Below are 14,342 nucleotides of genomic sequence, written 5' to 3' on the forward strand. Positions count from 1 at the left end.
AAAGAGGTTAGAGGGGGAGAGAGCCAAAGCATAAGAGACTCTTAAAAACTGAGAACAAACTGAGGGTTGATGGAGGGTGGGTGATGGGTATTGAGGAGGGCACCTTTTGGGGTGAGCACTGGGTGTTGTATGGAAACCAATTTGACAATAAATTTCATATATTGAAAAAATTAAAAAATTAAAAAATTAAAAAAAAGAATAATTCTTCTCTAAAACACATATCTCAAGGGGCGCCTGGGTGGCTGAGTTGGTTGAGCATCCGACTTCGGCCCAGGTCATGATCTTGCAGTCTGTGAGTTCGAGCCCCGTGTCGGGCTCTGTGCTGACAGCTCAGAGCCTGGAGTCTGCTTCGGATTCTGTGCCTCCCTCTCTCTCTGCCCCTCCCCTGCTCATGCTCTCTCTCTCTCTCTCTCTCTCACTCTGTCAAAAATAAATAAACATTAAAAAAATTAAAAAAATAAAATAAAACACATATTTCAGGAAATCAGAATGTAAGGAATAGTGTTATCTGGTAAATGGTCTCCAAATTATTTTGATTTTGCACTGTTATCAGTAACATACATTTAAGCGTATCCCAATAGGTTTATTTATAAATTATGTACATTGATAAGCAGTACATGTATATTTATTTTTATGAGTAAATTTAATATGTTACTGATTTACATTTATATTTACATATAAATATATTTACATTTATACATTTATACATATATATTTATATGTATTTTATGTATTTATATGTATTTTATATATATTTTATATGTATACAAATATATATAAATATATTTGTATACATATAAAATATATTTATACATTTATACATTTGTACATATATACATATTTATACATCTATACATATATTTACATTTATATTTACATATATTACTGATACTTGTAAATTATATATGTGTTCAATTTTATTAACACATGTTTTAAAAAATATGTAAAATATAAATTTTAAAAGAATGGAAAGCAAATAGAAATGAGTTCTACCGTTTCCTTTACATTCCCTGAAGACTACTTTGGATGCACTCTGGGTACATACTCTGCACTCAGGACACCAGCCTAGAAAACCGTACAGAGTGGAGAGAGCAAAACTACGTTTTTAATACTTGCCCATTTTGGGTCCCCTTTCTTCCCTATGTCATTCTAAATGCATCGATGGATTATTATAAAAGGAATCCATATGCAGATATAGAAGTATTTATTAAGTGAAGGAATAAGTGAATTTGTGTGAAATGAGGCCCTCTTGCTCATCTTGGTAATCAGTGTGAATTTAGCAGAGGAACGTAGTCTCTGATATGATATTTATCCATTAACAGAGGGTGATATTAATCCTTACAGAAATATCATGCTTGATAGCACTGTTATGTTCTCTCTCATCAGTAGAAAATACGTTCATCTTTGAATAAGTTGTATCTACAGACTTGTGCTTCCTATTTTAGCAACTTCTGTGTTTAATAGGGAAACACAAAGTGAAAATTCTTTGTACTGAAGTTGCTGCCCAGAAACAGAAAAGGAGAAATACAACCTCTGTGTTTTGGAAATGCTTCAGTTCAAAGTTCCTCTAGATGTCAGTATTACATAGAGAAATGAAAATATAATAGCCTATGGCAATGAATAAAGACCTTCTTACCTTATTTAAATGGTAAAACATATGTGATATGTAACTGACAAAAATAACAGCCTCATTTGGAAGCTAGTTTCTAATATTCCTCAGAATCGACAGCTTCTCCTGTTGGTCACCTCAGACTGCTCCACCCAAAGAATGTTAGCACAACTGGTGGTCATTTGCCACCAACACTTCAATGACCTTAGAGGCAAATGTTCATCGATTTGGCACTCCATGGAGTCTTACCATCAAATTCTCAATTTTACATATTTTGATGAACTGAAATTGATTGATACATACCAGTTTTCACTATTAAGTCTACCTATGTTCATGTCATCAAGAATAAATTCAGAAGCACAATGCTTATCCACCAGGAGTTTTCATTTCAAAAGAGAAATACTGAAAGACACTAAAAGACAAAATTACACAATATCTTACATAGATAAGATAGTTGTTAAACTACCTTATTTGACCAATTGACTTATTTTCTAAGTTGGACTTAAATTCTATCTCTCTCTTGCCTCTCTTCTATGTTAATTCTAATCTTTTGACTGACAAATATTTATTCACTCTACTAATTTCTTTCAATTTTACACCCTTGTCTCTTAATCTTCTTTCTTATCTCTTGTGGTATGTGCTGTGTGATAGATATTCAGTAAATACTAACAACGTATCTTGCCTATAATCCTCTATCTTTTTTTAATAAGTGACAGTACAATGTAGTAATTAAGAAAGAGCACAGAATACACTTGGCTAAGCGGCAGACTTTGGCGCAGGTCATGATCTCACGGCTTCTGAGTTTGAGCTCCGTGTTGGGCTCTGTGCTGACAGCTCAGAGCCTGGAGCCTGCTTCAGATTCTGTGTCTCCATCTTTATTCCCCTCCCCCACTCATGCTTTGTCCCTTTCTCTCTCTCTCTCAAAAATAAATAAACATTAAAAAAATTAAAAAAAAATGAAAGAGCACAGAATGAAGTAGACAACTGATTAATAATCTTGGTTAAATCATTTCTGAACTATATAACCCTCAGAAATTACCCAATATCATTATAAAATGGGGCTAATAGTGTCTCTATCCCAAAGGGTTGCTATGAGAATCAACAGAGTTAATAACATGCTTAGAAATATGCCTAGTATGAAGACATGGCTTAGTGTATATTAACCATCATCATCATCAAAATCATCACCACTATCATTATCATTGTCGTCATCATCATCATCATCACCACCACTATCATCATCATTGACATCATCACTACCACCATCATCATCATCGACATCATCACCACCACCATCATCACCATCAATCACTATATTTCAGTGTCTGGGCTAAGTGCCAAGGACTCAAAGATGAATCAGTCTTTTTGCCCATTTAAGGCCCACAAGCTAGTGGGAAACTGACAGGGAAAAAAATGTTTAAAAGTGTTGGAAGTGATTCTGGGATGGGCATATAAACTGAGTGTTGTGTGCAGAGAAGAGAGCAACTGGCTTTGCCTGAGCAAGTGAAAGAACATTTTTCCTGCACTTTCACTTAAAAGAAGTTACAGACTCCGAGGTTCTCATCTCTAATTTTGGTTTTACACAGATTTACTAAACCTATCTCTGTGTTTCCAGGTCTCTATATGAAAAATGGAAATGCTCTGAACCTATGGTATTGTCCCTTGGATTATTTAAAAGTACATTTGCAGTTTGTCTTGAAGACTCCAAACTGCGCTTACACAGCGTTTCATGCTTGCAAGTAACCTGAAGGCAAATTTTGCTCTTTCCAAAGAAAAGAAGACTGATTCTTTGGGCATTCATACAATTTCATTAATTTACATTGCATAACTTCAGAATTTTGTGATTATTTGGGTGGATGGGGCTAATATTTACCTTTTATATGGCATTTAAGAAAAGTTTGCTAAGCAAATTCAGAGAAGCCAGGACTCTGAGAAGGATGTTTATCTGCTTAGGAAAGGGGCCATCTGTTTTAAGCAGTGTGAAAGCTCATTTATGAAAGCTTACTTACTTTAGTCTTCTGCTTTCTGGTTTATAAAACCTATTCAGATATATCCTCTCATTTTCATTTGATTTACATGTGAACCATATCAAGACAATACAAGCAGAGGTCACAAGTGATACATACATTATCAACATCCTTTAATCTATTCACGAAGATGGGCCTTCTTTTACAATGCCAGTTCATGAAGATGGGCCTTCTTTTACAAACAATGCCAGAGTTTAACAGAATTTTTTTTCAAAATAGTGAGTCCATTTGTTTCCAAATATTGTAGTCTATACATGAAATGAAGGGTTTCATTAATTCAGACTGTCCTGCTCTCTAAATTACTATTAATTTTAGTGGGTTTTTTTTTCCGTATTTGAATCATGTAATACAGTTGTTTTCAGTCTGGGATGATTTTGTCCTGGGGGACACTAGCAATTTCTGGAGACATTTTTGGATATTATAGCTGGGAGGGAAGGTATCATCGTCATCTGGTGGGTAGAGGACAGAGATGCTGCTAAACATTCTATAATTCTCATAACATTTTCCACGACCAAGAATTACCCACCCCATGTGTCAGTAGTGCTGAGGTTGAGAAACCCTGATGTAATTAATATGTGACTTCAATTACTCAATTGTGTATCTACAGGGTAAGGAGAAGGCACAGTCACACCCTGGGCTGAAGGAAACGGCATCTGTCAAAGGCAAAAGGACATTGGCCCTCACAGGTAACATCTTTAGAAGACTAGATATTTATGGATTAAGAAAGCTCTGGTATGACAGTCCTGTTGTCATTCTTCTTATTCAGAGGGAGTCACATGTTCATAAAGCCCTTTGTCGGGAGAAGTGCTGTTTGAATATCTTTATCTGATTGGCTTTGGGTCCTACTAATTACTAACTAGAAAATCTTTGGGAACCCATCTGTCAGTCAATTGGTCATGTTCACTTCCACTTTGCTTTTCAAAAGCTTATATCTTCTGATAAAAAGAAACATGAATAGAAATGCCATTATGTGAAGACAAAATTATACTGATCACATGCGTCCTCCATTAAAATATTTTGTGGCTTTTAGAGAGATCTTCCCAGAAGAACCAGCTCTCCTCTGAGAAGGAAAAGGTTAATAAACTCAACAAGAAAAATTCTGAGAAGACCAATGCCTCTCTAGCTCAGAGAAGTTTTGTCACATTTCATACAGAAAGACCTCAAGACGAGGTAGAAGATTTTGCCCTAAGAAATTCCATAGAGTCAAGAGAAAATATAGACACAAGAGACATTTCAAGCACAGAGAGACTGAACAGACAAGAAAAGATTAGTGCTGGAGATGATAAACAAGCCTCTGTGGATAAAAATGAACTTCCAGTGTTCAAAGGAGAGAAAAATGGGCTTCGTTCTAAGGAAGACACTAGTGAAAGAGAAGTTGAGAAAAAAGGAGGACCAGCAATTGCAAATGAAACAGTGTTGGACAAGTGTTCAAATAAAAAGCAGTATGTTGATAAAACTAATGGTGATCAATTCTATGAAAGGTAGGGCTTAAAGCATCACACACCTACAACTGATGTTTTTGGTAGATCTATGTGCTGTTGAAACTTAAGGCCATATCAAAAGAATAACTGAAGTGAGTTTTTAAAGCAGTGGTTTAGAAAACGGTTTCCCAGCTTCTGTGGGTTTTTCTTGGCCATGTTCTCTTGCTATTACTTTTTCTTCTTGCCCGTGAAATTTTCAGGCATTTTTATTGTTTTCTCCTACCAACTGATAGGCAAAGATAATGATTTTTATCAATCAATATTTTCTAGAGATCAAATAAAAAGTTCTTATTTTCAGCAATATGGAGCACATCCTTTCTAAGATCAGGAATTGAATAGTGATCAGATTTATCTGTAAGTTAAAAAGCTAATTCTTAAAAAGTTTACCCACCCCATTATAGATGATAAATTGTCTGTTTTCTAGAATATTTTGAGGATGGAGTAAGAAGTAGATTATTGAATGACTCTTCCTCAACTGCAAAGTTTCACATATAAATGCAGAATTATTCAGCCAATCAATTACTCTGTGTTATAATGGATCATAGAATCTATCTGGACAGAGTGTCCAAATTATATGTGAGTTTTTTAGGGAATTACAATATAATTTTTATTTCATTTATTAATAACGTATTTGACACCTAATTATGGAGAAAAATCTAATTTTGTAAGAATTAAACATAAAGACTGTTGTTTATTAAGAAAATCCATCACTGCAAAGATGTGCTTGGTAAGGTCTGGAGTTGTTAAAAACTGAAGTTAGTTCAATTCTTTCATCAATAAAGGTTTACATCTCTCTGTTAATATTCAGAGAGATGATTGCATCCTTTATTATACTTTAATTTAGTAATTTCTCTCTTCTATAAGAAAAGGAAGTGAAAAAAATGAAGATCGAATTAGCTAGGTATTCATAAAATGACTACTCTTGTAAAGGGCCAGTGGACAACTTGCAGGGCACAATGAGGTCATCAGGGAGAGTTTCTGGGATCGTAGTTATCTATACCTGTTCTTGTGCTGCTTAGTTTGATGGGGAAGCATACTGCTCTATTTTATCCCAAATGCTGAAACAGCCAACTCTCTATCATGAAGCTTATGACCCTTCACCAAAACACCCTGTTAAGGAAGCTTTAGTTCTAAGAATTTTGACCATCTGAAAGTTATCTCCTTGAATCTTTGAGAGCTGCAGCTGGATTTTATTTTCCAGGTGTATCAGCAATGTAAAAGCCATTTCTACATCACGAATCCTGGAAAATTCAGCAATAGCACCCATTTTCCAGAATGCTGAGCAAGCAGAGCATATTGGCAGCAGCAAGCGGCGGGTGACGGAGGAGTGCTTCATCAAAGAGGACAACAAAAAGAGCAGAATAGATGTAGCGAGTACAGGTGAAGGACATGCATTTAGGACACAGGAAACCAGACAAGCCCAGGGGAGCTTACAAGGCAACCCCCTGGAATCTGCTGGAATTAAGACCTCCAGACAGCAAGATCTGGTGACCCCATTGGGTAGGAAATGGCTTTTGTTTCAGTCTTTTGAAGCTTCTTAACCTTTTTCCAGCAAGCATTTCCAACTAAATTTCACTTAGCCTAACAGCCTGAAGGAGACATAATGCCATACTGATGCCATTTGTGTTTGTAACTCAATCACCTTTTTTTTTTTTTTGTCTGAAGAGATGAATGCCACCAAGAGAATTCTTTCATGACTTCTTTAGTTTCCAGCATTTTTACGATGTGAGAGATGAATGTCTATATCAAGTCAGTTTCCTGGAGACTTCTATTATCTGAATTTTTAAAAATATTAACACTTGGCAGAGTGCCTAGCACAAGATAAGTGCTTGAGAATTATATGTTGAATAAATTTAAAGTTCTGAAGGCAAAGTTATTATTTACTCACCTCCCTTTTTATCCTTTGTGTGCATGTAAGAAGCTGCCTGTGGTAGACGCTTAAATAAGTAATAAATGGGGAAATGAATAGGTTCACGGAAAGCAAGCCATGGAAAAGTAGAAAGAATACTGCAATATTACTGAGTATGTGTTTTAGAACCAATCGGGGTGTGGACTAGAGTTTAAACACTTAGAGGAAATTTGAGAGCTGTATAATACGTCCTTAGCCAGCTTTACTGGTTCTTTTATTTCCAGCCAAGAAAAATTCATCTTTGTGCTTTTAATGTACCTTAAATAAAGGTTAAAATATTTTGGAAAGTAATATATAATAATATCAAACATTTCAATGACATGAAAAAAAACTTTTCATCTTTCTCTCTTTGCTTTAATCAAAATAATGGATATTATCAATGGTGCCTTTTTTTTTCGTGGTTCAGTTTCTCATGTTCGAATTTTCATTTTTGGGCTTGGGAGGATCACCTGTGTGAACCATATTGTGGTTGGAGATTTTCAACTACTGTGACATTTCTAAAAGTTGTCCTGAAGATGGTATAAACCATAGTTTTGTGGTCCTGACATTCTTTCTCAAAGATGTCAGGTATCACCTACATGAATTACAGATCATAATATGAAATAAAAGCATATATTCCCAGGATTATTAGGAATAAAATAAATGGATCATTTATTTTATTATTAAATGAGCAACACTTTATTCTAATTTTTTAAAACATTTATTCATTTCTGAGAGGCAGAGTGAGGAAGGGGCAGAGAGAGAGAGAGGGAGACACAGAATTGGAAACAGGCTCTAGTCTCTGAGCTGACGCACTGAACCCGATGTGGGGTTCAAATCCATGAACCATGAGATCATGACCTGAGCTGAAGGGAGGCACTTAACCAACTGAGCCATCCAGGCGCCCTTTGCAACATTTTATTCTGAGACCCAATCGTGGTGCTGGAAAGAGGTCTGACTGCTTAACAAGTGGCCCTTCTTTTCCTCTTATCTTCTAGATGATGTCCCAGCTCCTCCTGCCCCCTTTAATCACCGTATTGTGACAGCCAAGCAAGCAGCAGTCAACAGTTTTTACACTGTGAGCAGAACTGAAATTTTAGGAGGGTAAGTAATGCTCAATTTAATCCTCTTTCAACAAAAGAAGAGCATTTTCAAAGAGACAAATCCTGAAGATTTCATAAAGTGTTTGCTAGTCTTGACCTGAGAACCAGAAACATCATAAACAAACATTTTAAGAGATTTTAACCATTTCTGAAAATCGCCACTGATGTCAGAAAGATTGATGTGGGGACAGTGACTAAACTCCACATTTATTATCTGCTTTACTTCCCATGTTGTAATGTCTGAAAGTGGGACAAACCCCATGTGAGTCACCAGAAGGTTTAGAAGCTGTCCAAAACTTGAAAACGGAGACACTAAATGTAGAAATGAGCGAACACAGTGTATTTCTTGTGGCATATATCTTTTTTATCACTGTTGTTGGTTTTCCATTTAGGTTTTTACTGGATTAATTATTATTATCCACTTCAGTTGATTACTTCCCTCACTGAAGAATTTATTTGAAGGACATCTAAATGTACACTCTCTCCCTGAAGAAGGAAGAAAGAGTAAAGCCCATCAGAGACCAAGTTTATTCCTAGGAGATATTCCTCTTCGATGTCAATCACAACCACCCTTTGATGTTTTGTCATTTAAAGTCTAAAGTATAAAGTTTACTGCCGTCAGCATATCTATGTGAAATAGCAAGAGGAAGCAGACCATTTTTACTAATAGGCCCCAAGTTTCCTTACCAACACATGGAAAATATGCATAGCAACTATTGTGCATGTTTCTGCACTGGTCAGTGGGGGTGTGGTCAATATTTGTGAAGTCCCTTCTTCCTCTTTCTGTTCCATATTTTTTCTGCCCTCCACCATGGGGAACCACCTGAATGTTTTACTCCTCAGCCTGTTGATTAGAAAGAACTCCCCTGAAGACTGTGAGGGAGGGCAGAGAGAGGAATGGGAATTCTAACATGTGAATAGGTGCCATGGGAGTCTTTAGCATTACTCCACATAGCAGCTCATTTCGGTCTTCGGGGACATTAATGGCAAGCCAGCAACTGTTTCTCTGAAGGAGAAAAGTTTTTTGCAGAAGAGGCTTTGCAACAATTCCCAAGGCATTTTCTTAATCAGTAGCCATATGTGAGGTGCCTGGGGCTGTGTTTATGTGCTCCATTAAAGAGACTGCATCTGGAAAAGTAGTTGGAATTAAAGTCATCACTTGGTTTTGTTTACAGTAATGTCATTCTCTAAGACCCATCTGTTTCTGCACAGGTGTGTGGCTAAGTTGAGTGGGATGTGGTGGTACTCACCACCCTGCCTTGTCAGTTATTGCCACCACCCTCACCTCTGCAGTTCTCCAGGACTGTGGTGGACCTTAGGTTCACAGTGTTGTTCAGGAAGCTTCCCTTTTCTACCCTGCCATGATAGCCACATTGCACAAGCAGGCACCTGTGCTCTATTTTACTAACTCAGGAATCAAAGCAAGAAGTCAAATTTAAAAAAAAAAAATGCTTATTTATTTTGAGAGAGAGAGGGAGAGAGAGAAAGCATGTGTGCATGTGAGAGGGGGAGGGGCAGAGAGAGAGGGAGAGAGAATCCTAAGCAGGCCCCACACTGTCAGCACAGAACCTGATGTGAGGCTCGATCTCACGAACCGTGAGATCATGACCTGAGCCAAAATCCAGAGTCAGATGCTTAACTAACTGACTGAGCCACCCAGACAATCCAAGAAGTCACATTTTAAAATTGTTAATGATTGTGTATTTCTGTATGTGATCACATTTGTAAGAAGCTGTCCTTCATATTATATATAAATTTATATCCAAGCTAAACTGTTGAACATTTTATAGGTGATTATGCAATATGAATTTTTATTATATTTATCTATATGCAATATTGTTATTATTTTATTTATATGCAGTTTCCAAGAATAATTTTACAATCCTCGCCTATAGCCTGTATTATTCATATGCTTACAAAGCCTAGCTTATTACATTCATATGTATTCAGAAAGATTCTATTTTTTTCTATAACACAAATTCTCAAATTTTAGGGGGCATATGAATCACCCAAGGAACATTGTGAAAATATAGATTCTGGGGCCTCACCCTGTATTCTTGCCTCAATAGTTCTGGGTAGGACCGGGAAACCCCTCAGCAGATTCAATGACCATGACCGATAGATACACGTTGACATCGTTTTAGAAGTTTATTGGCTACAGTAGATGCACTAATAGGTTTGCTCATTCAAACCCCAAAGGAGAAACGCCCTGACAACCCCATCTTCCACTTGGCCCTACCTCATGCTATACACATGCTCTTCTCTGGCAGGGGGCGCTTTGGCCAGGTACACAAGTGTGAAGAGAAAGCAACAGGTCTGAAGCTGGCAGCTAAGATCATCAAGACCAGAGGCACAAAGGATAAGGTAAAGGCCGTGCAACGTGGATCTTTCCTTACCCTCATCTTCGCCTCACTAAAGCACCTTTCCTTCTTCTTAGGATGAAGTAAAGAACGAGATCAACATCATGAACCAGCTGGATCATGTGAACCTCATTCAGCTCTATGACGCCTTTGAGTCTAAGAATGACATTGTGCTGGTCATGGAGTAGTGAGTGTTCTCCCTGCCCCTCCCTCCCCTGAACCAATGCATGCACCCATCCAGATCATCCCAAAGAACCCATGACTATGCGGCTGCAGCTCTTTCCTGCTTCAGAAGTCATTAGATCCACGCTTGGTGCACCTCTGATTCTGATTGGTGTGTATTAGACAATTGCATCAGTTTCAGAAGGAAAATTACTTAGGAATACACATCTCCATGTGTGACTTTACTGAGATGAAGTAGAATGACAGCATAGATGTAGTTTTATATCAAAGTTATACTGTCAAATATCCAGCTTAAATATTATTCTGGTTAACCTGGAGGAACATGACCTTTGACCTACATTTTATTTTCAACTTAATCATTAATGCAAAGTTCACATCAAATTCTTAATAATTAGGGTTAAGATAGTTTCATTTAAATCACTTTTATAGAAAATTAATAGGTATTTAGTTAGAAAATGAGTAGTTTTAACTAACGCTGAATTAGTATTGTGATTCGGTTCATTCTTTCCTCTGCTTGGGGTTTCTTTATCATTGTACAATAGAAATTTTGGATAATAAAAAGTCCAGCATCAGAAGCACATAGAAACACTTTAACACTGAAATTAGTCTGAGAAGACCCTGTTTGACCTTCGTTTGGTATTTGGGATTCCTCTCCCTGCCTTTGTAGAGTCTTCTTTATCTTCTATGTGTTAGAGAATGGCAGATGTGGACTCACCCCAGAGCTGCAGCCACTGGATGACAGAGACCTTAAGACTTTCTAGTTGTGAAATTGATGATAGATAAAGTTAAGGTCTTCAGCCTAAGCATCATCTAACTGAGAGAGTGACAGAGGTGAAGAAATCACTCTGTGCACACATTCCTTGGAAGAGTTATGGGAGCTTAAACACCGGGCTGCCACTATAAGAAATGGCTGTAGGACTCATGACTCAGGACTTTGTTCCTCTTCCCTCTTCAGCGTGGATGGAGGGGAGCTGTTTGATCGCATCATCGATGACAACTACAATCTGACCGAGTTTGACACCATCCTGTTCATCAAGCAAATATGTGAGGGCATAAGACACATGCATCAGATGTACATTCTCCATTTGGATCTGAAGGTAGAACATATGTTGTATGGTATGAAATGTAAACCCCTCCCTCCCCTTCCTCCTCTGGATCAGTGGGCCCTGTCAGATACTATATATCAGCTTGGGAAATCCATGCTGGTATGAAGTGTTATGTTTGGGAATTAATAAAAATCTGGATTCTTAGCATCATCTCCTCATTTCCAACTTTTGTCACCCCCTAATATTTTCATGTCTGCATCTTTAGGGACTATTACCCAGATTCTTGTAACTTGCTTGTGTTAAAGGAATCCATATGGGAGATGCTTTCCCTAAATGTTTAGAACTAAAACCACCACCACCACCACCATGGTCTCCTTGTTGTGTCCCTCTCATTTTTAGAATAAGTAGGTGGGAGGATTTTAGCTAACTCAGAATTCACTAGTGGTAGCCAAACTTTCTATCTCCCCAAGCATCCCTAGCAGTCTCACAAATTTTTAGGAGGTTCTGAACATTAGGGATTTGTTTTCTTGTGGGCATGCTAGAGCACTGGGTTGAAACCTATGGCAGAGTGGGATACAGGGCAGCCAGAAGGGTAGAGCTAAAATGCTAAGGAGCAGAGAAGGCTGGTGGCATTATGATGGACATAGTGGGGAGCCTATGTGAGCAGCAGGGAGCCAAGCCACCTTCCTTTCTTCTTTTATTTAATGATCCTTCCCTTTTGATCTCTCTCCTATTATGAAGTGCCTAGAATTGGACTATACATAGTTACAACCAGTGAAAGACCCAAGCTCAATAACTCTGATCAGTTCTAATATTGGGGCTAAGTATCATAAGCTGCTTCTTCTTGTGTGGCTCAATCATTTTCTCATTTCCCTGTTTGCACAACATGACCATGATATAAAATACATATTCTATAGAACATACCATCTATTGCAAGTCATAGGGGATTGTAGAGCTAAACAAATCTAACTTCCTTAAGTCGGCTTCCATGGTCCTCTCTTCTTATAATTTGGCTTCCCTCACTGTCTTGATTTATGTGCACTACCTCTCCTATTCACAGGGCAGGAGGAAGTGGTCTATAAAAGACAATGTCATAGGTTAAAAATCATTAGCAAAGCCCTTGGCTACAAACTGAGTTCTGTAATGTGTATTTTCATGAAGCATTTTCAATGAGTGTAGATATTCTGCAGATATCCCTAAAGGGATTTGATTGGCAACTGAAACTAGGACTTGACCTATCATAAGTCAAACAGCTCTGTATGTGGCTTCATAACATTGATTGAGGACTTGCAATGGGCAATTTTAGTTATGGCTTGTAGGTAAAGATTAACAGTAAAGGCAAACCTGGGTGGGTCATTAAGGACCACTCATCCCTTGCAGAAGTCTCCTTGGAAGGAAAATGGCCAAAAATATTAAGAATTCTTGTTACCATGGAGGAGAGATTAAAAGTGACTTAAAAATGGTCTTCTTTATATTTTTCTGTGTTTCACAAATCTCATTCAATGAATATGCTTTAATTTAATAATTAGAAAAAATTTAACTTTTTGAAGTATCCTCAAAACTGTTTCTTTACATTCAGCAAACATATTTTTATGTCACAGTATTCTTTGACAACTGAACAGCTTTATACATGATTGATCAGTTATTTGAGCATGAAACCAAATGTTCTTATGTAGCATCCATTCTCTATAAATAGCTTTTACTTGTAGACATCAGTTTTAGAGATATTTTAGAAAAGGGCCTCCAAAGACATTATGTCAACCAAATGGACCATTGAATATTGATAAGGAGACACTACTACATCATTTCATAAAGTGCTTAGTTTCTGATCTCATTTGAACCTACTCTCCACCCAGACAAATAGGGGAGGGACAGCCATGGTGCCACCTAAAAGGACATAGGATCTGGGGGATTCAGCAACTCAGCTAATGCACCCCAGCTCTTAGGAAAGAGTTGGAATTAGACCTTGAGAGTTCCAGGCAATTCTTTGAAAACTTTATTTCTTTTTTTATGGATGACCTTGACTTTATTACTTTTTTAATTTTTTAGAAGTTTATTTACTTTGAGAAAGAGAGAAAGAGAGAGAAGGAGCACAGGAGGGGCAGAGAGAGAGAGAATCCTAAGCAGGTTCCACATTGTCAGCGCAGAGCCTGATGTGGGCTTGAACTGATGAACCATGAGATCATGAACTGAGCTGAAATCAGACGCTTACTGAGCTTCCAAGGCACCCTGGCTGACCTTGACTTGAAATGAAATTCCTTATTTTTCTCAGACCTCAGTTTTCCAGACTTAACAAATACAGACACACTTGTAAGACATTCTATAAACGCTGAGTTCCATGCAGTGCTACTATCTATGCTTCTCCCTCTTCACCCAAGACAGTTGGATTGGCACAACAAAGTCTATCCAGAGTCAAACTCCAAGGGAACACTTAGTCAAGGGTTTAGGCATTGAGAAAAAACTCAGCAAAACTTTGGAATTGCTGAGAGTGAAGAATGAACGGGGGGGAAGCCTTTCTCTTACACATGACTTTCTCAAAGAGTAAGCACAAAGGGAAAATCTGGAGGTCAGGAGCGTTCACGTTATATTGCATACTCAGTGTGGCTGTTTAAATGAATCAGGCCATTTCTCCTGGAACTCATAAA

General features: G+C 37.6%; 1 protein-coding gene across 2 annotated transcripts in view; it reads left to right on the plus strand.

Annotated features, from left to right (window-relative positions):
• The window catches only part of MYLK4 (myosin light chain kinase family member 4), an 86,592-nt gene that overhangs the window by 56,176 nt on the left and 16,074 nt on the right, over nucleotides 1–14,342 (plus strand). For both annotated transcript variants that reach the window (XM_078446695.2, XM_078446694.2), the window contains 5 exons: nucleotides 4,244–4,322; nucleotides 8,004–8,109; nucleotides 10,379–10,472; nucleotides 10,546–10,655; nucleotides 11,607–11,748. In XM_078446695.2, the coding sequence (XP_078302821.2) occupies nucleotides 4,244–4,322; nucleotides 8,004–8,109; nucleotides 10,379–10,472; nucleotides 10,546–10,655; nucleotides 11,607–11,748 (531 nt within the window). The remainder of the gene's footprint in view (nucleotides 1–4,243; nucleotides 4,323–8,003; nucleotides 8,110–10,378; nucleotides 10,473–10,545; nucleotides 10,656–11,606; nucleotides 11,749–14,342) is intronic.

This window comes from Panthera onca, chromosome B2 (assembly GCF_046562875.1).
Source record: "Panthera onca isolate mPanOnc1 chromosome B2, mPanOnc1 haplotype 2, whole genome shotgun sequence".
NCBI lineage: Eukaryota > Metazoa > Chordata > Mammalia > Carnivora > Felidae > Panthera > Panthera onca.